Source organism: Trachemys scripta, chromosome 16 (assembly GCF_013100865.1).
Source record: "Trachemys scripta elegans isolate TJP31775 chromosome 16, CAS_Tse_1.0, whole genome shotgun sequence".
Lineage (NCBI taxonomy): Eukaryota > Metazoa > Chordata > Testudines > Emydidae > Trachemys > Trachemys scripta.
Window position 1 is genome coordinate 21144358 of NC_048313.1, and position 27566 is coordinate 21171923.

At 51.6% G+C, this 27566-nt stretch overlaps 1 protein-coding gene across 6 annotated transcripts; it reads right to left on the minus strand.

The window, feature by feature from the left end:
- Positions 1–266: 266 nt before the first annotated feature.
- On the minus strand, positions 267–20647 carry SMUG1 (single-strand-selective monofunctional uracil-DNA glycosylase 1). Of its 6 annotated transcripts, XM_034792874.1 has the most exons (4): positions 20578–20647; positions 15087–15238; positions 8623–8909; positions 267–1947 (listed from the first exon to the last, which is right to left on the minus strand). In XM_034792874.1, the coding sequence occupies exons 3-4, from the start codon at positions 8896–8898 to the stop codon at positions 1420–1422; spliced, it is 804 nt and encodes a 267-aa protein (XP_034648765.1). In that variant the 5' UTR covers positions 8899–8909; positions 15087–15238; positions 20578–20647; the 3' UTR covers positions 267–1419. The 6 variants fall into 6 exon arrangements, with proteins under 6 accessions (XP_034648765.1, XP_034648764.1, XP_034648766.1 ...); XM_034792873.1 differs by lacking the exon at positions 15087–15238 and having other exon boundaries at positions 8623–8941; positions 20578–20644; XM_034792875.1 differs by lacking the exon at positions 15087–15238 and having other exon boundaries at positions 20582–20639.
- Between the last annotated feature and the right edge of the window lie 6919 nt (positions 20648–27566).

Consider the following 27566-nt stretch of genomic DNA (forward strand, 5'->3'; position numbering starts at 1 on the left):
AGTGGCAACAAAGGAACAACTGACAAGACAGATTTACATCAGGACCAGCCAGACGTGCTGATGGCCCATCAAGAAGAATTCACTCTCTGAGACTCCTCAGAGAGGCCACATACGCAATGGGAGCTGCCTAACCCCCATGTCACAGCAAGGATCTTTCTAGCACCTGGAAGAAAGTATAAAAAAAAGGGACAGTGACATCATCACGTGTCCTCTCTCCTCCCCCACCTACGCTGAAGGCAACAAGAATGCTGGGAAGACAAAGGCTTTGAACTGAGGAGACTGGTCCCAGGCTGAGAGAGCGATCCAGCCTGTGTATTAAGAACTGTAACCTGTGTATTAAAGAACTGTGTATTAAGAACTGCAACATCCAGAGGGGTGAGAAAAGCTGTTTGATGTAAATCTTTCTTTGTCTGTTCAAGTTAAGAATAGACTTGCAGTCTAAATTCTATTTCTTATGTAACCAACTTTGACCTCTGTGCCCAACACTGATAATCACTTAAGTTTATTAACTACAGGAAGATAGATTTTATTTTCATGTTTTATCCTTAGCAATGAGTTTGTCTAAAGTGCTTGGGGAATCTGCTCAGATTACAAAGGCTGGCGCATGTCCCCTATCCTTTGACAAAGGGGCAAACTAATTAATGAGCTTGCATGGTTCAAGAATAGGTCTTGAGGAATGTAAGATGGTATATTTCTGGGGTGCAAGGCTGGGGGCTTGGGAGATGTGCATAGTTCAGGAGTGGCTTGGAGACCATTCATGCAACTTAGCTGGGTGTGTCCCTGCATGCTGGTGCTGAATGATAACAGCCCCTGGGGGAGTTGGCAAAACATGGTTAAGGGGGCACAGCGATCCCACAGTTCCAGGTCATACCCCAGGGATCCCGTCACAACAGGACACCAGGCGGTGGATCTGGGCTCGTGTAAATTGGTCAGCACTCCAACCTGCCTCCTGATGTCAAACACCAGCTCATCTCAGTGTGAAGGGGGCCGAGCAGCATGGGAACCAAACTGGTTTCTAACAAGCCGGGGATGGAAGGATCTGACTTGCCGTTCCAACCAGGACTGGTCCCAGCCACAGCAGGTGGCAGAACTGAAGACAGACCTGAACCAAACCCCCAGCTCGTGAGGATCTGAAAGCTGCAGTCCCTGTCTCCATCAGACACCAGTTGAGAGCAGGATCCAAGGCCGCTCCTCTGCAGCTCCCTATGGGGGATGTAGATGGTGGGTAACAAGACTCCAGGTGGGGGTATGGGGAGGTAGTGTTGGTGCAGGAAGCCCCAGCTTTCAGGATGGGGCTCCTGTTATCCGCTAGTCAGCGGCTACGGCAATAGAAATGTATGTCCTAGGTGGCCAGGAGCATTGGCCATGAATGAGACCCAGCGAGTGTCTCCAGCAGTGGGTGCCCTCCCTGCCCCAAGCTCAGCCCGTCAACAGGGGCAGGACATGCAGCTCCTCCAGCCTGGCCTTGGCAATGGCCTCCCAACCCCTGTTGGCCTGGGGGTTGCGGGGCGAAGGGTGCATCAGGCCTTCCACCCGGACCTGGAGGCCGGCCGAGGCCAGGGCCTTGCGGGCCCGCTGCTCGGCGAAGCGGCCCACGCCGATCACCATAGCAACACTGAGCAGGCGCACGGCCTGGGCCAGCCCGTCGTCGCAGACCTGCAGCAGGCGCTCGCGCTGGGCGGCCGGCAGGTCGGCTGGCGTCAGGTTCTTGCCACTCTGGCTCATGAAGAGCAGCGGGCAGTGGTTGTGGACGAAGCAGCGGCGGAAGAAGGCCTCAGGGCCAGGGCACAGCGAGCGGAAGAGGCCCCAGAAGCGGGCACCGCTCACCTCTGTCTGGGGGCACTCCAGCCCCAGGACAGGTCTCTTGGGGTGCTCCTGGGCCGGCTTAGACACCTGCCCGCGGATCTGCAGCCACTCCCGGACGTGACGCACCTCCCCAAAGGGCACCTGTGGGGGAACAAGAGCAGGGTCAGAGAGGAGCCTGACCAGCAAGATCCTGCTTCCTCCATCAGGGGGAGCCATGGAGCCGGAGCCCCAGCCATTGATAGACTAAAGCCAAGAGCCCCAGGGAAGCAAAGGAGGTAGACACCATGGGAGGCAGTGTGGCCTAGTGGATAAAGCATCACGTTAGGAGAGTTGAGTACTGGTCCTGGCTCTGCCATTGGCCTGCTGGATGACCTAGGGCAATACACTCTGTGCCTCAGTTTCCCCTCCCACCCTTTGTCTATTCAGAGTGCAAGCTCTTTGGGGCAGGGCTATCTCTCAGTCTGTTCAGTGGCCAGCATGCTGGGATGGTTGGGTTCCTATTCTGGATCCGGGCCTCTGGCCACTGCTGCTATACAAACGTATAACCACCACCCTTATTTTATTCTAGTCCTGGGAATGGAGCTCAGGAGTCCTGGCTCCCATCCCCCACCCCTGCTCTAACCACTGGACCCCAGTTCCCTCTGAGAGCTGGGAACTGAACACAGGAGTCCTGACTCCCAGCCCCCCTTTTTCTCCCCCCCCCTTTACCCACCTGGACAGAAAAAGCAGAGACAACCAAGCCCCCTCCTGCAACCTTCTGCCCCAGCAAACAGCCCTGTTTGAAGATCTGCATGGCTCCATCCCCAGAGCCATCCCTGCCAGGCCTGAGCAAGCAGTCAGGGCTCTTCTCTGTCCCTCCTCCCCCAACAGCCAGGCAGAGGAAGGAAACACTCCCCGGGAGTAAGTGGCCCCATCTCTAACAGGCTGGGATTAGGATCCCGCCGTACCACGGCCATAGATAATTGATGCCACCGCAGAAGGGGCAGGGGGGAGACGTTGCTTCACCCTTCCCCACCCTAACACAAAGACAGGCCAATGCCTGGGACTGACTGGGTGCCCCCCTTGCCAGAGAGCCCCCCAGAGCAGGACTGGGGAAGGGACACTTGGTATAATGACCCCACTCCCAATAAGGTGGTAACAGGAGTCAATCCCACTTATCTCTCCCCATTGAACCCCAATCTCCTGGTAGCCCACTGCCATCCCCCACCCCCCCCAAACACACACACCGGGGGCTCCCTCCCCCCAGGCCACCCCCCAAAATAGTAATGTGCGGGCTGTGTTCACAGGCCAGATGGGGCCACTTGTGTGGGAGACAGAAAAGGAGAGAGTGAGAAATCACACACAGCTCTACCAATGTCCCTCAATCCTGACCCGCAGCCCCCTGCTATCCCAGCTCTGGACTCGCTCACACACACACACACACCCCGCTCTGCCAGCGCCCCTCAAGCCCAACCTGCAGCCCCCTGCTACCCCAGCTCTGGGCTCCCCCCCCCCACACACACTCTGCCCGCGCCCCTCAATCCCGACCCACAGCCCCCTGCTACCCCCGCTCTGGGCTCCCCACCCACACACACACACTCTGCTGGTGCCCCTCAATCCCAACCCGCAGCCTCATGCTACCCCAGCTCTGGGCTCCCTCCCAGTTCTGCCGACTCTCCTCAATCCTCACCTGCAGCCCCCTGCCTCCCTCTGTGCCAGTCCTCAAGAGCTCCTAAGCCGAGACCCTCAGGCAGCTGCAAGCAAATACGTCATCTGGGGCCAGAAACAACCTAGACCCTTTGCAGCTGAAAGGCTAATGATGTGGGGCTTGGAGGGGCTGTGCCGGCCCCTGGGGAGTGCCATTGGGATGCAGAGCATTCCACCACTGGGACCCCTTACCAGCAGCCTCAGCAGAGATGCCATCCACCGCCACGCCTGCCCCCGCCCCCCACCTGCATCATATCCCCCACAGCAATACACTCGCCCAAAAGGAACCCACGTGCTCTCTGCTGGATGGGACCTGGTGGGGAGATGCTGCCTTGGGACCGTTGGGACTGGGCACCCAGCTCCCTGCAGCGCCAGACCAACGGGGCAGGAAAGAGGAGTGCTGGGAGGAGAGAGATTTGCAGGCAGAGATCAGAGGGGAAACGGGGGGAACTGTTACCATATTGGAGCCATGGAGCTTCCCCTGCCCGAATTGAGGGGTGACACGCCAGGCCGTGAGGGACGGGGGTCAGCGCGGACCCAGCTGCAGAGAAGAGAGACTGGGCTTTGTTAGCAGAGCGGCGTGGGGTGGAGGGTGTGAGAGGAGACATGAGGCTGTGATTTCCCCATACAAGGCACTCGCTGGTCTCTGCCGGTGCAGGTCTCCGTAGAGGGTCCTGGTTATTTTCTCCTTAATGAGAATTAAGTGACCACCAGACAGCCAGCTCTGGGGGCTGGAGTGCACAGATCAGAGAGCAGTGGAGCAAGCTACACACATGGACTCACCATTCGTGGGCTGCAGCTTCCGTCCATCTGTGGCTGGAGGGCAACTAAAGCCCAGTCCAACCTTTGCCTCTGCTGAGATGGGCAATGAGGCGGCCAGTCAGCGCCCACTAGCATGGTGCATTAGGTGGTGCAGCCACCTCGGCCCTCAGTTCATTTCACACTGGCCACCCTGGAGGTCAGAGGCTGCACTCAGCCCATAGCCATCTGGTCACCCGCAAGGGGCATGGTGGATCTGCTCCCTGACTGACACCGCACCCCCCCCCCCCCCATGAGATGGAGGTTATTTGGAAAAGGGGCAGAGAAGGAGCACGAAGGCTGGAAGCATCTATGTTGGGTGGGGGGAGGGGAAGGAGGAGACTGGGGCAGAGAGTATGGGATCTGAGCTCTGACTCGGTCCCCAGGGGAGGCCCAGAACTACCAAGTGCCAGATCTTCAAGCACGCGGCATGTCAGGAACTGAGCTCTTTGGAGGATCTGGGTAGGAGCATCACACTGGGAGCTGCGGATCTGGTCCTGGCGTGGTAGGAAAAATAAAACCTCCCTGACCCCTACAACCAGCCTGCTCCCTGAAGCATGAGAGTTGCTATCTAGCTCAGGCACTTTTACAGCCTCCATTCCCACAGCCTCTGAGCACCTCACAATTTCAGATGTATTTACCCACACAGCCCCTGGTAGGGCTATTATCCGCATCTGGGCAACTGAGGCAGTGAGCCTAAGGGACTTGCCCAAGCTCACACAGGGAAGTCTGTAGCAAAAGAAGGATTTGACCCCACGTCTCCTGCATCCTAGGCTGGTGCCCTAACCACTAATGCCATGCTTCCTCAGCCCCGAAGCGCACACAGACGCCTTGTTAAAAGGAGGCTGCCCCAGAGAGCCGGACAGGGAAGGCACACCGGGGAGGGGTTAGCATGGCAGGGGATCGGAAGGGAGGAAGAGGGAGTCGAGGGAAGATGCCCAGATGTGGTTTCTTGAGGCAGAAGGGGTTTGTGACAGCTGGGAACGAGGGCTGAGAGCGACTGAGACGGCAGCGTCACGAGGCGGTGGAAGGATCCTAACCCACAGCCCCCAACACTCACCCCAATGGCTACAGATCTGCTGCCCCCACCACAGACTCCCAACCCTGCTGGCCCCCAGAAAGGAACTATGGGCTAGGACACCATGGCGGCCGAACGAAGCCGGCTTCTGTGTTATTAGCTCCCTGCACAAAAGTTGAATTGATACAAAATAACGGGGGGGTCCCACCGCTCCCCCTCACGGTCCTGGTCCTGTGCTGCCCTGATCTGTAATTGTATTTCAAGAGAGGCCAATCTCACCCTCTGCAGCCCCCGGCCCCCGCAAAACACACATCCCCCCGCCCACGTCTATCGATCGCCCCTGGGTCTAATGTCAAGATAATGCCTCCCCTCACCCCTGCTCGCCAGATCTGCCAATTAGCAGCTGGACAAATACAGCTTGGTGGGAGACACCCCCCCAACTCCCCAATATAAATTAAAGCGCATTATTGAATGATTTGTTTAGCTGATCCTTTGACCTCTGACCCCAGGACCAGGGGCTGTCAGAGGGGATCAGTGATGGAGCAGCTGTCAGGCACCGGGAGAGGAGAAGGGGCTTGGGGGAAGGGGTCTCCGTCTTACTCTCCCGTCCCCTCACATCATTCAGCGAGCGAGCCATGTGCTGCTCTCCCACTTTGTGGCCCTCTGCAAATGGATTCAACTATGGGTGAGTGGGGAGGAAGCAGTCACAGGGCAGCCTCCCCCGTCTGCCAGTCACTTGGATAAACTGGCCAGCCCTCTAGTCAAATGCCCACTGAGATCCTAAGTGTGGTACAGGCAGGATCAGGCCCTAGAACTGGGACTGGGAAGGAGCTGGCTGGACAGACACCTGGGTGACAGAAGGGCTAAGGCGTTACCCATGATCCTCCTGTGATGTGGTTTTCCTGGTCAAACTCCATTATTCTTGTTATCTTAAAATCCCTCCCTGCAGCTTCGTATGGACAGAGGGTCCTTCTTCACTTCCTTTCCTAAAGTGCTGCCATTAAACAGCTGCTGCATCCCACCCCAGAGGTGGCTGCATTTAGATTGAGAGCTCTTTGGACCAGAGACGGACTACTTGTTCTGCGTTTGTACAGCGCCTAGCACAATGGGGTGCTGATCCATTACTGGGGCTCCTAGGTCCGAGGTTTTCAAACTGGGGGTGCACCCCCTTAGGAGGGTGTTGAGGAACATTTGGGTGTGCGGGAGAACGAGTGGCCGTGCAGGGGGGGGGGGGGGCCCTCAGGGAGGGAGCGATACCTCCAACCCCTGACTCACCTCAGCGGGCCACCCAGCCTATGGCTCAGTGTCAACGCCTCTGCGCCCAGTGCTGGCTCCGCCCCCAGAGACCATTGCGGGCACCTTCCCCCACCCTGAAACCCCCAGGGGGGAGGGGTCGCAACCAAAAATTTTAATTCAAAGGTGGGGCTCCACTCAAAAAGTTTGAAAATTGGTGTCCTAGGTGCTACCACGATACTCATAAATAATAAAATAATGTTAATAATAGTAATTTCAGTGCAGGGTGAAGTGTAAACAGCTGCTATGTCCCACCCCAGAGGTGGCTGCATTCACAAACTAAACAAACTGCAAGACTAAACCACAGTAACAAATCACAGCCAGACAGGAAACTCAATCTACCCAGAGTACTTACATAGTACCATTACCACTGTATCTGAGCACCCCAAAACCCCCTTGTGAGGCAGGGCTTTCATCCCTATGGTACAGATGGGGGAAACTGAGGCACCGAGCAGCTAGGAGACTCCCCCAAAGTCTCACATGAAGGCTGCAGCTAAGCAGGAGCTTGAACCACAGTCTCCCAAGTGCGAGGGTAGGGTCTGAACCACCGGACTCTCCGTCTTCTCATTGAGCAAAAGGAGACTCATAGTATAGAGCCTATGACACACAGCTGAGCAGTTCCGGTTCCATCCAGGAGAGGGCAGCAATCACACACACGTGTGCGCATGCGCTAGCGCTTTGCAATATCTTCGCAAGCCCTGGACTCTGACAGCAGCTTTCCACTTTGCTCTGAACCGTGGCCTCCGCTTCCTAGCATGGCATCAAAGCAGGCATGGATCTACATGGCCCCTGTCCAGTCAAACGTTAGAGGCGGCGGCCGGGAACCCTGGTCCCCCCTGGGCACAGGGAACCAGGATGTTAGAGCCTGCTACGCGAGCAGCACTTGAGGGAGCTGCAGCTCTTTGGGCAGAGGAGCATTAGCGGCGGGAGATCCTGCTGCAGCGCAGGCACCTAATTACTCCCCCAATTAATGCTATTAATATTAACCAGCTGCATTGTATCAATCAACCGGCTCGCGGCTCCCAGCTGCACCCACTGAACAGAGCACGCTCCCAGGCTGCTGCTCTGGGCTATCCTGGGGGGCACATCATCAAAATGTGTCATGGTCCAAAAGGTAGGGCACTGGACCAGGACACCTGGGTTCTATTCCCAGCTCTGCCATGTGCCCATGGGCAAGTCCCCCTCCATGCCTCAGTTTCCCCTCCTCCTCTTTATATATAATATAATAATATATGGAGATATACCTATCTCATAGAACTGGAAGGGACCCTGAAAGGTCATCGAGTCCAGCCCCCTGCCTTCACTAGCAGGACCAACTACTGATTTTGCTCCAGATCCCTAAGTGGCCCCCTCAAGGATTGAACTCACAACCCTGGGTTTAGCAGGCCAATGCTCAAACCACTGAGCTATTTCCCCCTCCCCCATGTAGATCATGAGTTCCATGGAGCAGGGATGGCCTCCTGTTATGTATACGTGCAGCACCAGGCGCACCACCAGATCTTGGGTGGGGCTTCTATGCTCTGCTATAATGCCCATGCTAACGTTATTTGACTCCACAGAGCTACGGCCGATTGACACTCGCTGGGGTCTGGCCCCATTGATTTCCATGGAGCTATGGCTGATTGATACCCGCTGGAGATCAGGCCCATTGGTGCAAACGTCCAAGGTCCCATTCCCCCCCCCCCGCCCCCCCCCCCCGCAATCACCACACACTGGCTGTGGTCAGTAGGTACAGGAACGTCTTGTAGGCACTTCCAATGCACTCACCGTACAACTTAAGACATGCACCAATTCTGCCCCAGCCCCCAAGATTCCAGCTCGAATGTGGGGAGACTGGTCTTACCTAAAGCCTTAAAGGGCTCTAGGGCCCATAACAACCCGGGGTGAGATCCTGGGCCCACTGAAATCAACAGCCAAACGCCCAATGGGGCCAAGATGTTGCCCACAGTCGCTGCTCCAATCCCCACCTCCCCCGTTCGCCCCCCTTGCCCAGGTGCCCCCCATGGGACAGGCTGCCTTACCCCGGTCTGTGCCATCCCAAAGGGGCCAGGGTTCATGCCGAGGAAAAGCACCTCTTTGGGGGAACGGCAGTATCTCCTCACGTAGTCCTCGTGGGGCTCCCAGGCATACTCCAGAGGGTTGTAGACGTAGCAGATGGGGTCGAGGAAGGAGAGCTCCCTGAGACGCACGTTCTGCTCCAGCTCGGCCTGCAGGAACTGGGTGGCCAGGACGTCCCCCTGGACGAAGGCCGGAGCCACAGGGGTGACACCGAGGGGAGCATCCGGCTGCTCCATCATGCTGCCATCTCCTGCCAAACAGACACTAGCCAGTAAGAACCACCTGGCAAGAGAGGTGAGGGAGATGTGTGATGTTTGGGGGCCATTTTCAAGATCCCTTATGAGGGAACAGATTCCCTTCCCCATCCCCTGCTTATCCACAGGGCACGTGCAGCTCTAAGCGCCTGCTGCCAGGGCGGAGAGGGGAGCTGGGTCTCCGTGGTGCCACTGCTGGGGTTGCCAACAGATGACCAGCTGTCGTGGTGGCTCTGGGCACACGCACAGCTTGGTCCCACTCCAAGGCAGCGCGTGACTGAGCAATCTCGCCTGACAGAGGCCGCCGTGGATGGGTCATCCCCGCTGACCCAGGCCGAAGGGAGCTGGCGCCCTCGGAGTCAATGACTCCAGCCCAAGCCACTGAGTCCTCCTGGCTGGGAACCCAATTCAAACCTACAGCCTCAAGGTGAAAGGCAGCACCGTTCCCTTGAGCCAGCCGGGCCCTGACCTGGGCTCTAGACATGGAAGGCTCCATACCCTGTACCCAGGACCCTTGAGCATCTGATGCCAATGACCTGGATTGGAACTGGGACCCTCTTAGAGGTGAAAGGCTCCATATCCCATTCCCTGATCTCTCCTAAACCAACCAGTCCCTTGACCCTGAGGCAGATAGGAGCCAGTATTCCTAACAGGAAAGGCCCCATATCCCATTACCCACCCCCTTGAGCTAGCCAATCCCCCCACCCTGCATCTGGATCACAGCCACACACACCCCGAGTAAAAAAGCCCCATATTCCATCTCCCCTAAGCCATCCCCCATCACCAGCAGCCTGGGGCCAGATTGGAACTAGTGCCCCCTAGAGGAACTGGGGTAATGGAATATGGAGCCTATCTCCTCTGAACCAGCCAGTCCCCCCACTCTGGGGCCAGATTGGAGCCAGCGCCCCCCTAGAGGAGAAAGGCCTCATATCCCAATCCCACATCCCCAGACAGCCTATCTTGTACCAGAATTCTTTCTGTGCTGTAACTCAGATGAGTGATTTCGTCGTAGCCCTGGTTACAAGTGAACCAAGAAAGACCTCCACATAGATCCCTCCACGGGGAATGTGCTTTTTATAGCCTTTTTTATGACTGTAATTAGTAAAGCATTCGCTCAGATACAAACCATTACTGTAAATAATCTATAAACGCTTTGTGCTGTGATTAAACACACACACACACACAACCTACAAAACCCAGATTTGCACTTCCGCACGTGAGGGAGGAGAAAATTAACCTTCCAAGAGCCCAACCGTAAGGCGCTTGCAACGAGCATTATCATTCAATTACGGTAGCACACAACCAAGATCAGGACCCCATTATTATTATTATTAATTATGTGTATTACAGCAGCGCCTGGGAGCCCCAGTCTCGGGCCAGGTCCCCTGTGCTCTAGGCACTGTACAATATTTATTAGGTGTATTACGGTAGCATCTCGGAACCCCAGTTATGAGCCAGGACACCATTATGTTAGGTACTGTGCAATATATTTAGGTGCATTATGGTAGCATCTAGGCCAGGACCACACTGTGCTAGGAGCGGTACATTATTTATTATGTGTTTTACAGTGGCACCTAGGAGCCTGTCATGGACGAATTTGCTAGGAGCTGTCCGAACGGAGAACAAAAAGTCCCCAACCAAAGAGCTTTCAGTTGAAATAGACAAGGGACAGCAGGAGAAACTGAGGCACAGACAGAGGAAGTGAATTGCCCACAATCACCCAGCAGGCCAAGCTTAGGGTTGCCAACTTTCTGATTGCAGAAAACCAAACACCCTTGCCCTGCCCCTTCTCTGAGGCCCCGCCCCTTCTCTGAGGCCCCTTCCCCACCCTCCATCGCTCGCTCTCCCCCACCCTTGCTCATTCACTCATTTTCACCAGGCTGTGTGCGACATGTCCCTCTAGCTCAGCGGTTCTCAAACTGGGGGTCAGGACCCCTCAGGGTGTTGCGAGGTTATTTCGGGGGGGGGAGGGGGTTGCAAGCTGTCAGCCTCCAACCCAAATCCTGCTTTGCATCCAGCATTTATAATGGTGTTAAATATATAAAGAAGTGTTTTTAATTTATAGGGGAGGTCGCACTCAGAGGCTTGCTATGTGAAAGGGGTCACCAGTACAAAAGTTTGAGAACTACTGCTCTAGCTCCTAGACACAGAGGTGGCCACGGGGCCCATGTGTGCCCCCTGTCCGCAGGCGCTTATCCTGCAGCTCCCATTGGCCGTGGTTCCCAGCCTAGGAGCTGGAGGGACATGCCGGCCACTTCTGGGAGCCGCACAGAGCCGGTCGCTGCAGCCAACCAGACTTTTAGCGGCCCGGCCAGCTGTGCTGACTGGAGCCACCAGGGTCCCTTTTCGAAAACAGGATGCCTGGCAACCCTGGAGCACGCAGGTCTGCTGAGCCCTACTCCACTGCCCCAGCCACTAGGCCAGCGTTTCTCAATCTTTACAGAGCGGCAACCTCTCAACCTCTTAGTTGAATCAAAACTGGACACGTTTACTTTCAGAGTAAAAAATGGATCAATGTAAACAATGCTAGGCCTGTATAACTGATGCTTTGTGTGCGTTTCGAGCCAGGGACAGACAACACTTGATCTTGACCGGTCAGGAAATGGGGGAACGAAATTTTCTTTGCTTAGATTGTAACAACATTTTCAACCCCGGAAACCCTGGACGCCCCATCATCTCAGGCATTGGTACTCTGACAGCAGGATTATCTGGCTATTTGGACACTCTCCTCAGACCCTATGCTACCAGCACTCCCAGCTATCTTCGAGACACCACCGACTTCCTGAGGAAACTACAGTGCATTGACGTTCTTCCTGAAAACACCATCCTGGCCACCATGGATGTAGAAGCACTTTATACCAATATTCCACATGAGGATGGACTACAAGCTGTCAGGAACAGTATCCCTGATGAGGCCACAGCAAGCCTGGTGGCTGAGCTTTGTGACTTTGTCCTCACCCACAACCACTTCAGATTTGGGGACAACTTATACCTTCAAGTCAGTGGCACTGCTATGGGTACCCGCATGGCCCCACAGTATGCCAACATTTTTATGGCTGACTTAGAACAACGCTTCCTCAGCTCTCGTCCCCTAGTGCCCCTCCTCTACTTGCGCTACATTGATGACATCTTCATCATATGGACCCACGGAAAGGAGGCCCTTGAAGAATTCCACCTGGACTTCAACAATTTCCACCCCACCATCAACCTCAGCCTGGACCAGTCCACACAAGAGATCCACTTCCTGGACACTACAGTACAAATAAGTGATGGTCACATAAACACCACCCTATACCGGAAACCTACTGACCGCTATACGTACCTACATGCCTCCAGCTTCCATCCAAGACACATCATACGATCCATTGTCTACAGCCAAGCCCTAAGATACAACCGAATTTGCTCCAACCCCTCGGACAGAGACAAACACCTACAAGATCTTTATCAAGCATTCGTAAAACTACAATACCCACCTGGGGAAGTGAGGAAACAGATTGACAGAGCAAGACGGGTACCCAGAAATCACCTACTACAGGACAGGCCCAACAAGGACAATAACAGAACACCACTGGCCATCACATACAGCCCCCAGCTAAAACCTCTCCAGCGCATTATCCACGACCTACAACCTATCCTGGAAAATGATCCCTCACTCTCACAGACCTTGGGAGGCAGGCCAGTCCTCGCTTACAGACAACCCCCCAACCTGAAGCAAATACTCACCAGCAACTACACACCACACCACAGAAACACCAACCCAGGAACCTATCCCTGTAGCAAACCTCGTTGCCTACTCTGTCCCCATATCTACTCTGGCAACAGCATCAGAGGACCCAACCACATCAGCCACACCATCAGGGGCTCATTCACCTGCACATCCACTAATGTCATATATGCCATCATGTGCCAGCAATGCCCCTCTGCCATGTACATTGGCCAAACCGGACAGTCCCTCCGCAAAAGAATAAATGGACACAAATCGGACATCAGGAATGGTAACATACACAAGCCAGTAAGTGAACACTTCAATCTCCCTGGTCATTCTATCACAGATTTAAAAGTCACTGTCATTGAACAAAAAAACTTCAGAAACAGACTTCAAAGAGAAACAGCAGAACTAAAATTCATTTGCAAATTCAACACCATTAATCTGGGCTTGAATAGGGATTGGGAGTGGCTGGCTCACTACAGAAGCAGCTTTTCCTCTCCTGGAATTGACACCTCCTCATCTATTATTGGGAGTGGACTACATCCACCCTGATTGAATTGGCCTTGTCAACACTGGTTCACCACTTGTGAAGTAACTCCCTGCTCTCCATGTGTCTGTATATAATGCCTGCATCTGTAGCTTTCACTCTATGCATCCGAAGAAGTGAGGTTTTTACTCACGAAAAACTTATGCCCAAATAAATCTGTTAGTCTTTAAGGTGCCACCAGACTCTTTGTTATTTTCAACCCCTGTGATTGCCTTTTGTCACCCCACCTCCACCCCCACGCCTGGGGATGGGACCCACCACTACAAAAACACCACCCTTTACTACACCACCTCTCTGCATCCTACCTTGCTGCCCAGCGCCGGGAAGCATGGGGTATCAACACAGCGGGTGGAAAAATGGCATATCAAACCTCTCAGATCACAAGAACAAATGGGGATAAACTGGTGACCGAGGCTGGAAATGAGAAGGCTTTGTTTCCAGATTCAGAGATTGTAAGGCCAGAAGGGACCACTGTGACCATTTGACATCCTGTATAGTACAGGCCATCAAAGGAGGGCAGGTCAGGAACAGTCTCCTTAGGACAGTGGGGGGGCAAAGGACCTAACTAGTGTGAAGAAGGAGCTTGCTAAATTTCTGAATGGGCGTATCTGATGGGGTTGCTGAGACAGCAGGGACTGGATGCGGTGTCCCAGGAGATCCCATCCATCCTACCTGAAGCAGGGCCAACAGGTGATGCTTTCNGCACTCTGCAAACAAGAGTTAGTCAGGGTTTACGCTCTGATTCCGGAATCTTTTTCATAGAGTCCAAGTCCAGAAGGGCCACCGTGAGCCTATAGTCTGACCCCTGCGTAACAGAGGCCACTGAACTTCCCCACAATCATTCCTGTTAGAACTAGAGCAGATCTTTTAGAACGTCCAACCTTGATTTAGAAATTGACAAGGGATGGAGAACCCACCCCGCTCCTTGGTACATCGTTCTGATGGTTAATTACCCTCATTGGTAAAAACGTGCACCTTAGTTCCAGTCTGAATGCATCCAGCTTCAACTTCAACCGTTGGATCTTGTTAGACCTTGGCCTGCTAGACTGGGATCCCCTATAGACTGGGGACAATCTAGAACAATGCCAAATTCAGCTGACTAGGGCTTAGACCTCTCCAGTCTTGGGGCAGGCAGGCGAAGGCACTGGGCCTGATGCAGCTGACTCCCAAGCAGGCGTGAGCTCTCCCAGAGCAAACTGCACTGTTGCCTATGTGCACTGGTGCAGCTATGCCGGTTGCCGGAGTGGGAGCCAAACCCCAGCCTAGACAGCTAGTACATGTTCCTCACCAGCATCTGGCCATGCACCGGGCACGTGGCAGGATAGCCAGGAAGGCCAAAAGTGTCCCTGATTTTAGCCCCAGATGATGGTCTGTTCCATAGAGCAGGATGTTTGCGAATGGGACATTTGCGACTCTCCTGTTCAAAACGTTTGCGTTGTCCACTGGGAGGAGAAACAATTCTCTGGAAAAGGGAGACGTGTGTGATCCAGAAATGCCAGCAGAACTCCTGGGTTCTATCCCTGGCTCTGTGAGGGCAGTGGTGTCTAGTGGTTAAAGCAGGGGGACTGAGTGTCAGGGCTTCTAGATTCTATGCCCAGCTCACAGAGGGAAGTGGTGTCTAGCAGTAAGAGCAAGAGACTGGGCACTATTCTGACCCCATCACTGATTCTCTGTGTGATTGTGGGTAAGTCACTTCCTCAATCTGCACCTCGGTTTCCCCACCAGTAAAATGGGGATAACGACCATGGACCTTCCTTTGAAACACACTTTGAGGTCAAGGGATGAAAACGTGCTGTCCTACAAGCACGCAGAATCTGTTGCTATTATTAATAAGTGATTGAGCGCCAATATGGTGCAGTGGCTGCACTGGCCTGGGTCTTAGGACAGCTGGGTTCTGTTCCCGGCTCTGCTACTGACCTGCTGTGTGACTGTGGTAAAGTCCCCTCCTTGAGCTGTGCCTCAGTTTCTCCTCACTCCTCCGGTCTATTTAGACTGTGAGGTCTTTGGGGCAGGAACTGTCTCGCTCTGTGTCTGTCCAGCACCCAGCACCGCAGGGCCCTGATTTCAGCCTGGGTAATATCAATTATCATGAGTTCAAAAAACAGAGCAAAGAATTGCTTCTGCCCTTATGAGGGTATCCTGCCACCCGACCTCCTCCTAATCCAGGAAACCTCAAACCCTCAATGCAGAGGGGAAGGGATTGTCCCATCCAAGGCCACACGGGGGCAAGTAGGGCAATTTGCCCCAGGCCCCGCAGGGGCCCCACAAGCCCTGGCCCGGCGGCGGTCCGGGTCTTCGGCAGCAGGGGCCCCGCGAGCCCTGGCCCAGGTCTTCGGTGGCATTTTGGCGGCAGGGGGCCCTTCAGTGCTGCCAAAGACGTACAGCGACTGAAGGGCCCCCGCCGCCGAAATGCCGCCGAAGACCCGGACCACCGCCAGGTGAATACAAGCGCCGCAGCTCCCCCGCTTTGCCCCAGGCCCCCTGAATCGTCTGGGCGGCCCTGGTCCCATCATCAAACGCTCTGCTTGCACCGAAATGTAATCCCCTTGCCAACTGCGCAGGGTATAAAGCCATCTGCCCCAGATGGAAACCGCCTAGGAAGTCCATGCTCCCAGATGATGCATTAGCAACATCCCACCTGCTGGAAAAGGGGGATGCCTTCAATTAACACAGGAAGGGGATGGGACACAAGGTTAGCTGAACAGGTTCCCCACAGAGCATCAGTCACAAACCAGATGGTCTAGATTCCAGGTAGCAGTACGGAGGGGCTTTGGAGACTCTTCTCTCGAGACAGCCATTCCCAGCTTCCTCCAAAGACTAGATTTTCCTTAATCCCTCTCAGTTCCCTGCAAGCCCCTGTCCCACAATAGTCCAGGTGGGCTGGCTTTGTTACCATTGGTCAGCTAAGTCAGGTGGTTTGGGTACGGGACATTATTTCTGCTGTCCAGCGGTGGAGAAAGCTCCCACCCATTTGGGTCATAGATTTGAAGGCCAGAAGGGACCATTATTGATGGGGTGTCAGGAAGGAATTCCCACTCCCACCCCCAGCTCAGATTGGTTGGGACCTTGGGGGTTTCCGCCTTGCTTTGCAGCATGGGGCGTGGTTCGCCTGTTGGAATTATCTGGGCATATCCCACCTAATCAGCTCCCTACCACTGCAGGGGTCTCTGGCATCAGTGACATTTCGGTCTCCCCTGTTCTCTGCCTGTGGCACACACGGGTCTGTCTACATGGCGAGTTACTGCATGGCAAGCCAGGGTGAGACTCTCCAGCGCCCCAGCTTGCCGCACAGGAACGTCCCATGTGGACACTGCCACAGGGCAGCAAAAGTCACAGCATGGCCAAGCGCCCCGCGCTTTCATGGCCATACATCTCCTGAGGACAAAAATGGTTTTGACCACCTAATGCCATTGGGCTCAATACAGAAATAACTGGTGAAATTGAATGGCCTGTGACATAGAGGCTCTAATGAACCCTTCTGGCCCAAAACTCTACCCTCCTCTGTAGCACCGGCCAATCTCACCCACTGAGTCCTGCATGCAGGATGAGCACGAGAGTCTTGCTATTTCCTTCTGTGGGATCCCCCGTCCGTCTGCACCTGGTGTCTCTTGCCTACTACTCAGATGGGCAGCTCCTTGCGGCAGAGAACATCTTATTGTTCTGTTTGCACAGCCTAGTGTGGGGGGTCCTGGCCCATGACTGGGGCTCCTAGATGCTATGGCAATAAATAAATCAGAAGAGTAGCCATACTGCAGAAAGCTCAGGTCACCTCTCCTAAATTGGTGGTTTCCAGGAGCTGGCTCACACCTGAGATACATCATGGTGGAAGATCCATTAACTGGATCTTTACCTGACTCCCAGCCCACCCGATCACCCATCCACTCACTAGACCTCACTCCCCTGCCACAGCCAGGGATAGAACCCAGGAATCCTGACTCCCAATCCCCTGCTTTCAGCACTAGACTGCAAGCTCACTTCTCCAGCTGAGTGAATTTAGGGGCCCGATGGACACAGCAGGAGAATGAAGTTGTCCAGATATTCACAAACCAGGTACAGCTGGGCCAGTCCCCCTTCCCCGGCCCCATCCCATCCTCAAATTGCAGCTGAGCAAATAGGTTGCAGTGAATAACTTCGCCTCATTCCCTACAGCTGCCAGCCGATCAACGCTTCCTCCAAATAACTGGATTTTCCTTAGTGCTGCCTGGTTCCTGCAAGCCCATCACTCAATATTCTAGCTGAACTGGTTTGACTACGACTGATCAGCTAAATCACATGGTGTGGTTTGGCTTCCCCGACTGGTTGAGCTGGCAAAGCACTCCTGGTTTGGATGCTCCTGTTACAGAGTGCAAAATTGGGTGTCAGCAAATAACCCCTGGAATCTGCTTCCCCCAAACACCCGGGCCAAAGCAACAAGTGCACAATCCCCTCCCACGTCCCAGCCAAGGCCACTCTGCTGGGACTGCCCAACTGGGAACAAGGTTCATGGTGGGTTTTATGCCTTGTATCTCTGTCTAGTGAAACTGGGCTGAGGCAGCATGGCACTGCCCTGGGATCCAGGACACCTGGGTTCTATTCCCAGCTGTGCCCCCAACTTAGGTCCAATCCCTTCCTCTCTCTGTGCCCATAGGCTAGGAGCTCTTTGGGGCAGTGACATCTCAGCATGGATCCATGCAGCCTCCAGCACAATGGGGAAGATAGTTGGGGTGGTCTACATGCTACTGTAATACAAATAACGTTGAGACCTACCAAACTCACCGTCATTCAGTGCTAACAGCTCTTGGTCTCAACAGGACTGATCTGAACTGTTGACCTAGCTGCCAAAGGCCCCAACCCCAGAGGCAGCTGGCCTCTGCCCTGCTCAGTCTTTGCAAAACTAGTTTGTCCGAGGCCTAAGGGCTGTTGACATCGGCTGCAATGCAGCTCCTCTGACCTGGCCTAGGTTGCAAAACAGGCCCAGAGGGGTCGCTACCAGCAGATCAGATTACTTGATGGGCCAGCCTTAACCATCTGACAGGGGCACCACTCAAACCAACAGAGTGCACTGGGAATGGGTCTCTGAACCTTTCATCTCCAGGTCACCAGTTCAAACCCAGGCAGGGCCCACAGTGACACAACCATGGGAGTGCTGCTCAGTGGAGAGTGACATGGCAGGTGCTGGTTCAGTTCCTTGGGGGACAGGAAGCCACATCACAAAACCCATCGGCACAAGGAGCACTAACAGGTTCCTTCCTTGGGTCCTTGACCCCCTGCTAATGGGCTATGGAGATGAAGCTCCCCCCTGTCACGGGGCTGGGGAGCAGAGATGAAAAGAAGATTTCCTAGGCACAGTGGCAAGCGGGGAGGAGTCCTTGGCATCGTCCTACAGCCCCCTCTGTAGGTGGAATGGGATGCTCTGCTCACCACGCCAGGTCTTCACCAATAAAATGGGGGCAGGGAAGGGGCCGGGGAGCATGCACAGAGCCCCCAGGGCCTACATTCTCTGTGTCCCCATCCTGTAGCAAGGCCAACACCAAAGCTCAGAACGTGTGAGAGCCTGTCATGGGGACCCCTGTAATGGCAGCTGAAGCGGCAGGCCTAAGTCTGAGAGGGAACCTGGTTTGGGATGTGTCCGCACTCTCGCTGCTGGGATGGAGCTGGGAGCTGCCTGGATGTGCAGCAGGCCTCCCCTGGATCCCTTTCCAGCCCTGGGTTCAAATCCACCCTTAATTCTCTGATAGTCCCTACGGCAACACACTAGAGATTTTAATTCAATACCCAGCCCCAACCTCTTACTCCCTGTCCCAAGCGCTGCAGGGGGAGCACCCCAAGTTGCTCTACAGCACCAGCTCTGGCCAATCTAGACACTGCACCGATGAATCCCAGCCAGCCACATTTGGATAGAGCGTGCTGGTGTGATACAAAGGGAGCAGAGATGGAAAGATCTTGTAAACGCCATCTGTAGCAGAGCTAAAATTGGGGAAACATTTAGAACTCATGAACACTTTCATCCATGCAAATCATGTCCCATCACAGAGAACCAAATGCGGCACTTTCTATCTGTGAAAATACTCACCCGTCAAACTCTCTAACTATTGGCCCAGCTCTGGTGCAGTCTGATGTTTCCCTTTCACAGATGGCCAACATTTCAAATAGAGGCCCTTGATTTCAGGTGCCCAATTTTACACCATGAGAGGCTAAGCAGCCAACAGCTCAGCTGAAATCCACAGGAGCTGTGGGCTCCCCACTCTTCTCAAAAAGTAGGCCCAAAGTGTCACAATCTGGGCACCCAAAATCAGCAGCCAATTTCAAGAACATTGGCCTAACCATCTTGCCAAAGGTCACACAGCCAGCCAGAGGCACAACCAGTGAAAGCCAGGTTGTGTGGCACTGAATCGCTGACTTTTTGCTGCCTGGAAATAGCCCAGGGCCTTGTCAACTTAGCAATGCATCCACAGGGACAATCTGAGAGATGGTACCACTGGCTAGGCCCCACTGAATTGGGCTTGAGCAGAGTAGGGGGGCCAATAGGGCAGTTCTCAAATTTTTCCATGCTGGGGATCTCTCCCCAAGACTCTTGGAGAGGCTTCCTGGTTCTGATCCCGCGCTGTCCATGCAGCGATCGAGACTTGGTTACATATATAAAACTACTAGGGCAGGGCCAAGCAGTCAAAAGGAAGAGAAACTCATCTTGAGGGAGCAGTGTGGCTGTCGGGGCTCATGAAACCCCCATTCCTTTGTGTCTGAGGTGTGTCTGCCCTCTCCACAGGGGCAGGGCTCAAGGCTGAATTTGCCCCCTACTATCTGCAACTTGAATCTCTTCGGGTCACTTTGCACGTTGGTCTCTTGCCCATTTGCTGCCCCCAGATTTCTATGCTTGTGATAGAGCCAAGCATGGCTGGGTTCACGCCACATCAAACAGACTGATGCAGACAGGGATGACTTGCGGGAGAGGGGCAGGGTGAGTCAAACCAGGGCGCCTGGACCAAGCCGCAAACTAACGCAGGGCATCACAGTGGGGGAGGGGCAGCTCCCAGGGTGCCCCAGAGAGGGTGCTTCACCCCGCACTGAAAGGGAGGAGAGAACAAACTCCCTCCCTTCTTCATTCCCCCACCCAGCTCCCGCCTCCCTCCCCAGCTCTCCCCTCCACTTCCTCCTTCTTTGCTCCCCCTCCCAGCACCCCCTTCTTCATTCCCCCTCCACTTCCTCCTTCTTCTCCTCTCCCCCTCCTGGCACCCCGCCTATCTTCACTCCCCCCGCCCCCATCCCCCGTGGGAGAGGGGGAGGAGGCAGACAAAGGGAGGGCTGCATTCTCTTTCCCCCACCTCCCTTTCTCCACTCCCCCCCTTGGGGCAGCATCCAGCTCTTCCCTCCTGCCTCACCCTACGGGCCCCGGGTCCAAGCGCCGCCACCCCACTCGCCCGCCCCTTACCTGCCTCCTCCAAGCTCAGGGTTCTCCCCCCGGGCGGCCAGCTTCCCATGTGCCCTCGCAATAGCCGCTGGGAGCTGTAGTCCTTCCGCCTTCCACGCCCCTTTGGCACTCAGCTACAGCCCTTCCACCCTCAACTACAGCAACCAGCAGGCTCACGAGAGCCACGGGGGATGCTGGGAGATGTAGTTCCGAGGGGAAGAAGCATGTGGATGCCTGGTTCACTGCTACAGCAGCATCAATTGACATGTGTGTGTTTGTGTGTGTTAAAGGGACACAAGTGGAGGGTGTTATAAGGACAAACAGGTGGATGGGTATGTTATAAGGACACAAGTGTTGTGCGTGTGTTGTAGGGACACGGGTGTGGGTGTTATAGGGACACACAGGCGTATGTGTTTTATAAGGACACAGGGTTGTGTGTGTGTTATAAGGACATGGGGGTTATATGCACATACAGGTGTGTGTTTGTGTGTGTTTGTGTTTGTTTTAAGGACACAGAATTGTATGTGTGTATGTGTTATAGGGACACACAGGGTGGTGGGTGGGTTAATATTATAGGGACATAGGCAGTTAGTTGAAAAATAGAACCAGATATTTTTTCTTAAACAACCCCACTTTTGCCAATTCTCACAATTTTATCACACGTCTCGCACTATTTGATGTTTTTTTAAAAGACCCAATGCCTGAAGTCATAGAATTACATGAAAAAGAAGAGTAAGTTTCTAGCCCTCATAATGCCGAGAAAAGCTCGAAAACACGACCCCTGGTGTGACCCTAAAGGCTCAGCAACCAGAAGGTAAAGAAAAAGAACCCCAAATCAATCGTTTTTGATAAAAATCTCATGCTTTTTTAAGCTAGTCTCAGGATTTTGCAAGGCCTGATTAATTCATGGTAAAGTTTTACAGTTGGGGTCAGTCACACTGCAATTGTCCTTCCATTTGTTACTCTATAATCTCATAAAGACTAAAAGGGGGAAAATCTTAAACATCCTGGGTGAGATTTTTCCAAGCCACCTACAGGATATATTATTCCTTTCATTTGTATTGCAGCAGCACAGGACACCACTGTGCTAGGCACTGTGCAACCTTCCCCCCACACCCACACACACTGTGTACTATATACAGTTAGATGTGTATGCTAGGATTTATAGAGAGGGCTCAGGATATGGTTCCCACAACTAAGAAGAGGCGTTGGTGTCTGAGTTCTTGTTGAAATTATAACTTTAATGCTGATGGTGTTTTATTGTACGATCAAGGATATGTTGGGGTGGCTAAAGCATTGGCTTTTATTTTAAATCTAAATAAACAATAATACAGCATGGCCGGCCCCAAATGTTCAAATATGATAAGTCAGGACCCAGGAAATCATGAGACTGATTTAAAAATCATGAGATGTTACGATACAATAATTCTTGGGGGGGGGGGGGGTGGGGTTGTTTTTGCTTCAGGGCGAGGGATAGCTCAGTGGTTTGAGCACTGGCCTGCTAACCCCCGGGTTGTAAGTTCAGCCCTTGAGGGGGCCACTTAAGGGTCTGGGGCAAAATCAGTACTTGGTCCTGCTGGTGAAGGCAGGGGGCTGGACTCAATGATCTTTCAGGGTCCCTTCTAGATCTATGAGATAGCTATATATCCATATATTTTTTGTTTTTTCCTCTATTTGCCTTCTGGGTTATGAGTCTTTATGGGTCATGGTTTCAAGTTTGTAATTATCTGGACCTGAAGCTTGAAGAAAAACAGCAAATGTTGTGAGATTCATGCTAAAATCACAAGAGTTCTGTCCTGGATTGTGGCTGATTGTGCGGTTGTTCAGTGTTTGTATGGCACAAAGAGGTCTGGTCTATGACTGAGGCTTCTGGGCACTACCATAGTACAGGAATAAATACTAGTAAGAGGTGCTGAAGGCTTGGAAATTTGGCCTAGAGATTTTTTCAAAATCTGGCCCTAATTCCCCACTATGAAGTTTCTTGCTCCTTTTTCTGAAGCCTCAGATACTGGCCATTATCATAGGATACTGGGCTCAATGGACCACTGATCTGATCTGCTTTGGCAATTCCTAAGTAGTACACCTCTACCTCGATATAACACTGGCCTCGGGAGCCAAAAAATCTTACCGCGTTATATCAAACTTGCTTTGACCCACTGGAGTGCGCAGCCCCGTCCCCCGAAGCACTGCTTTACCACGTTATATCCGAATTCATGTTATATCGGGTCGCATTATATCGGGGTAGAGGTGTAGTATATATCTGAATTGAGGCCTCATGTCCCTGAATCACACTTGACCCTCACCCAGTAGAATCCAGAGTCCCTATGCACAATCTATGCTTCCCCTTCAGTCAATGAGACCGGGAAAAGCAGGCAGTCTTACCAGGGGCTGGGAGATTCGCTGGGTTCAAAGAACCGAGTCCAGGCAGAGTGATCCTTATTCAATTATCCCATGAAAAGGACCCAGTCTAATTATTCCTTAGGTGAAAACCAATTTAAAACAGGAGTTAAAAATTCACAAATCTCCCTAATGGACAAATGATCCCAACTGCTAGATCTGCTTTAAACCTGCCTGATCTCCCCACAGAGCAAATACTGCATTTCCATGCGCTTTGAGAAGGGAGAGGGCAGGGGGATCGGGAAGGGGGGGGCTATTTGAGGACCCCAAGATCTTGTTGTGCAGAGGACAGATGGAAGCAGATTTACATCTCACACTTAGACCAGCAACCAGGTGAATGGGGGCAAAATGCGCCCCTGCTGCTTTGTAGATTCAGAATTTCCAAGGCCAGAAGAGGCCGTTGTGACCATCTAGTCCAGTGATTCTCAAACTTTTGCACTGGTGACCCTTTTCACACAACAAGCCTCTGAGTGCAACCCCCCCTTATAAATTAAAAACACTTTTATATATTTAACACCATTATAAATGTTGGAGGCAAAGCAGGATTTGGGGTGGAGACTGACAGCTCACGATCTCCCACATAATAACCTCACAATCCCCTGAGGGGTCCTGACCCCCAGTTTGAGAACTCCGATCTAGTCTGACTTCGGGTATAATACAGGCCAGAGAACTGCCCCAAATTAATTCCTTTTGAACTAGAGCAGATCTTTTGAAAATTAAAAAAAATCCAACCTTGATTTAAAAATGTTTCATTTCACTTGAAACAAAAAAAATCGACTTTTTCGTTTCTCTGGAAAATTTGAAATGTTTTTGTTTCCAGGCAGCCTGAAGCAAATGAATTCCCCCACACCCTTTTTTTTCTTTTTTCTTTTTTTTTTTTTTTGGTTTGGTCACCAAAACATCAATTCATAGCACAGCTCTAATCTCACTGTAGATTATAAACTCTTCTGGGCAGGGACCATCTTTTTGTTCTGTGTTTGTAGAGCACCTACACAATGGGGCCCTGCTCCAGGACTGGGGCTCCTAGGTGCTACCGTAATACACCTAATAAATAATATACAATGCCTAACGCCATGGGGTTGTGGTCCATGATTGGGGCTACTAGGCACTACCGTGATGCCCCAATAAATAATGTACAGCGCCTAGCACAATGGGGTCCTGCTCCATAATTGGGGCTGCCAGTCACCTATCGTAATACACCTAATAAATAATGTACAGCACCTAGCACAATGGGGTCCTGCTCCATGACTCCAATGGGGGGGGGGTCTAAGGAACTACCATAATACACCTAATAAATAATAATAATAAGTCAGGCCCCTATACCCAGAGGCACCGCAAATAGCTAGTCACTTTTGAAAATTCTATCCACATTAAAAAAAAAAACAAACAGAACAAGCCCCCACCTCCCGCTAACCCCATAACTCCAAAATGCCTGATGGGATTTTGCTCCAACATTCACCAATGGGCAAAGACTAAGTGTGAGGAAGCTGCCCCCAAAAGCTGAACGCGTGGGAAAGTTCGGAGCATGTTGAAAAACAGAAGTGTTTTTTGCGGCTTCGCTTTGCCTTGGTTGACGGTGCGACTGCTTTGATACATAACTGGATTCCCACAAGTTGGGGTGGGTAGAGCTCTGGGCTGCCGTTTGATCACCTTTCTAATGGAAGATGAGACTCCAGGGACTTTCACTCACTGCTGGCTCTTTCCATTCCATGTTCTGCTCTGATTAGAAAAAAAAAAGAAAAAAAGAAAGAAAGAAAAAAAAATATTCTGGCTAAATACACCAGACCTGATGATGAGCAGAAATGACTGGATCTAATTATTGCTTCTGTCAACACTCAGGACTTATCAGCTGGGTTAGAGCAGTGGCCCTGTCCCCTTCCCCACACCCGCCCCTCTGTGCGTGTGTGTGTGTTGTAAGCAGTGAGATAATGTTTAAAGGCCCAGACCTAGGGCTCACCAAAGATCCAAACATTTCAAAGCGTCAGACACCCGCAGCTTGCTCTGGACTTTCTCCAGACAGGGGCTGTGCAAAGCAGTGGAATGCAAGACTCAAGTCTGGAAGGAGGCATCTTCACTTGGAGTAGCTCACAGCTAATGGTCCATGTAGAGAGCACTTTCAGCAGTGTGGGGGTGGCAGTGTGGCCTTGTTGCTGGTGCCCTAGCCTGGGACTCAGAATACCTGTGTTCTATTTCCAGCTCTACTGCTGGTCAGCTGCCGTGCCTCAGTTTCCCCATCTGTCAAATGGGGGTAATGATAGTGAACTCCAGGTGTTCAGATACTACAGTGTTGAGCACCATATAGAATCTTAGGGCAGAAGGGAACATTATGGTCATCGCTGACCTCCTGTATATCACGGGCCATGAAACTTCCTCAAAAGAATTCCTAGAACAGATCTTTTAGAAAAACATCCCATCTTGAGTTAAACATTGTCAGTTATGGAGAGTCCACCATGACCCTTGGTAAATTGTTCCAATGGCTAATTACTCTCACTGTTAAAAATGTGCATCTTATTTCCAGAATTAATTTGTCTGGCTTCAACTTCCAGCCATTGGATTGTGTTATACCTTCCTCTGCTAGACTGAAGAGCCCATTATTAAATATTTGTTCCCCATGTAGATACTTACAGACCATGATCAAGTCACCCCTTAACCAGCGCTTCTTAAACTAAATAGATTGATCTCCATGAATCTATCACTATAAGGCAGGTATCAGGGGGTAGCTGTGTTAGTCCGTATCCACAAAAACAACGAGGAGTCCGGTGGCACCTTAAAGACTAACAGATTTATTTGGGCATATGCTTTCAGGGATAAAAAAACCACTTCTTCAGATGCATGCATTTCTTAAGGCAGGTTTTCTAATCCTGTAGTCATTCTCATGGCTCTTCTCTGAACCCTCTCCAGTTCATCAACCTCCTTCTTGAATTGAGGCACCAGAACTGACCACGGGATTCCAGCAGTGGTCACACCAGTGCCAATTAAAGAAGTAAAATAACATCTGTACTCCTGCCCGATTCCCCTGTTTATTCATCCAAGGATCACATTAGCTTTTTTGGCCACAGCATTACACTGGGAGTTCATGTTCAGCTCATTGTCCACCATGACCCCCAAATCTTTTTCAGAGTCACTGCTTCCCAGGATAGAGTCTCCCAACATGTAGGTATGGCTAACATTCTTTCTTCCTAGATAGATACTTTTACATTTAGCCGTATTAAAATGCATATTGTTTGCTAGTGTCTCATTTACCAAGCAATCCAGATTAATCTGAATCAGTGACCTGTCTGCTTCATTATTCACCTACTCTCTATTTTTGTGTCATGTGCAAACTTTATCAGTGATGATTTTATATTGTCTTCCAGGTGATTGATAAAGATGTTAAGTAGTACAGGGCCATGAACTGATCTCTGCAAGGTTCTGCTGGAAATAGACCCGCTTGATTACGATTCCACATTTTCAGTTACATTTTGAGACCTATCAATTAGCCAGTTTTTAATCCATTTAACGTGTGCCCTGTTAATTTTATATTATTCTAGTTTTTTAATCAAAGCATTGTGCAGTACCAAGTCAAACGCCTTACTGAATTTTAAGTATATTACTTCAGCACCATCATCTTTATCAAACAAACTTGTAATCTCATCAAAAAAAGATACCAAGTAAGTTTGACAAGATCTATTTTCCATAAACCCATGTTGATTTGCATTAATCACATCACCCTCCTGTAGTTCTTTACTAATCGAGTCCCGTATCAGCCACTCCATTATCTTGCATGGGATCAGTGTCAGCCTGACAGGCATATAATTACCAGAGTCATCCCTTTTACCCTTTTTAAAAATTGGCACAATTTTTTTTTTGAGTGATCTGGAATTTTCCCAGTGCTCCAAGACCTATTGAAAATCAACAGTAATTGTCCAGTGAGCTCCTTGGCCAGCTTTTTAAAAACCATTGAATGCAAGTTACCTGGACCTGCTGATTTAAAAATGTCCAACTTTAGTAACTTGTATTTAGTATCCTACAGAGATACTAGTGGAATGGAAACAGTGTTATCACCATATGAGACTATATCATCTGCTTTTTTCCCCAAATATAGAACAGAAATATTTATTGAACCCTTCTGCCTTTTCTGCATTATTATGTATAATTATACCATTTCCATCTAGTAATGTACCAGTGCTGTTGTCAGGATTCTTTTTGTTCCTAATATATTTTTTAAAAACTCCTCCTTATTGTCCTTAACACTGCTAGCCAATGATTTCTCCTTGTGTCCCTTGGCTTCCCTTATTAATTTTCTACAATTCTTAACTTTTAATTTATATTCATTACTATCAACTTCCCCTTCCTTCCATTTGTTATATATTATTTTTATTATTGTTTTTTACATCTGCCTTCACTTTCTCTCTTCACCACATCAATTTTTTAACCAGCACAGCCTTATTCCTTGATTGTGGGATTGTGGCTTTTTTGGATATTTAATAAGGTGTTCTTAAATGATTCTCAAGACATAGATAGACTATACAGTCTTAGAACACCCAACAGGGTCATGCAGACATGCAGAGTGGCTCAGCCAGAGAAAAGAAAATGGCTATGCTCTAGATTTAACAGAGGTGTATTCAGTGGTG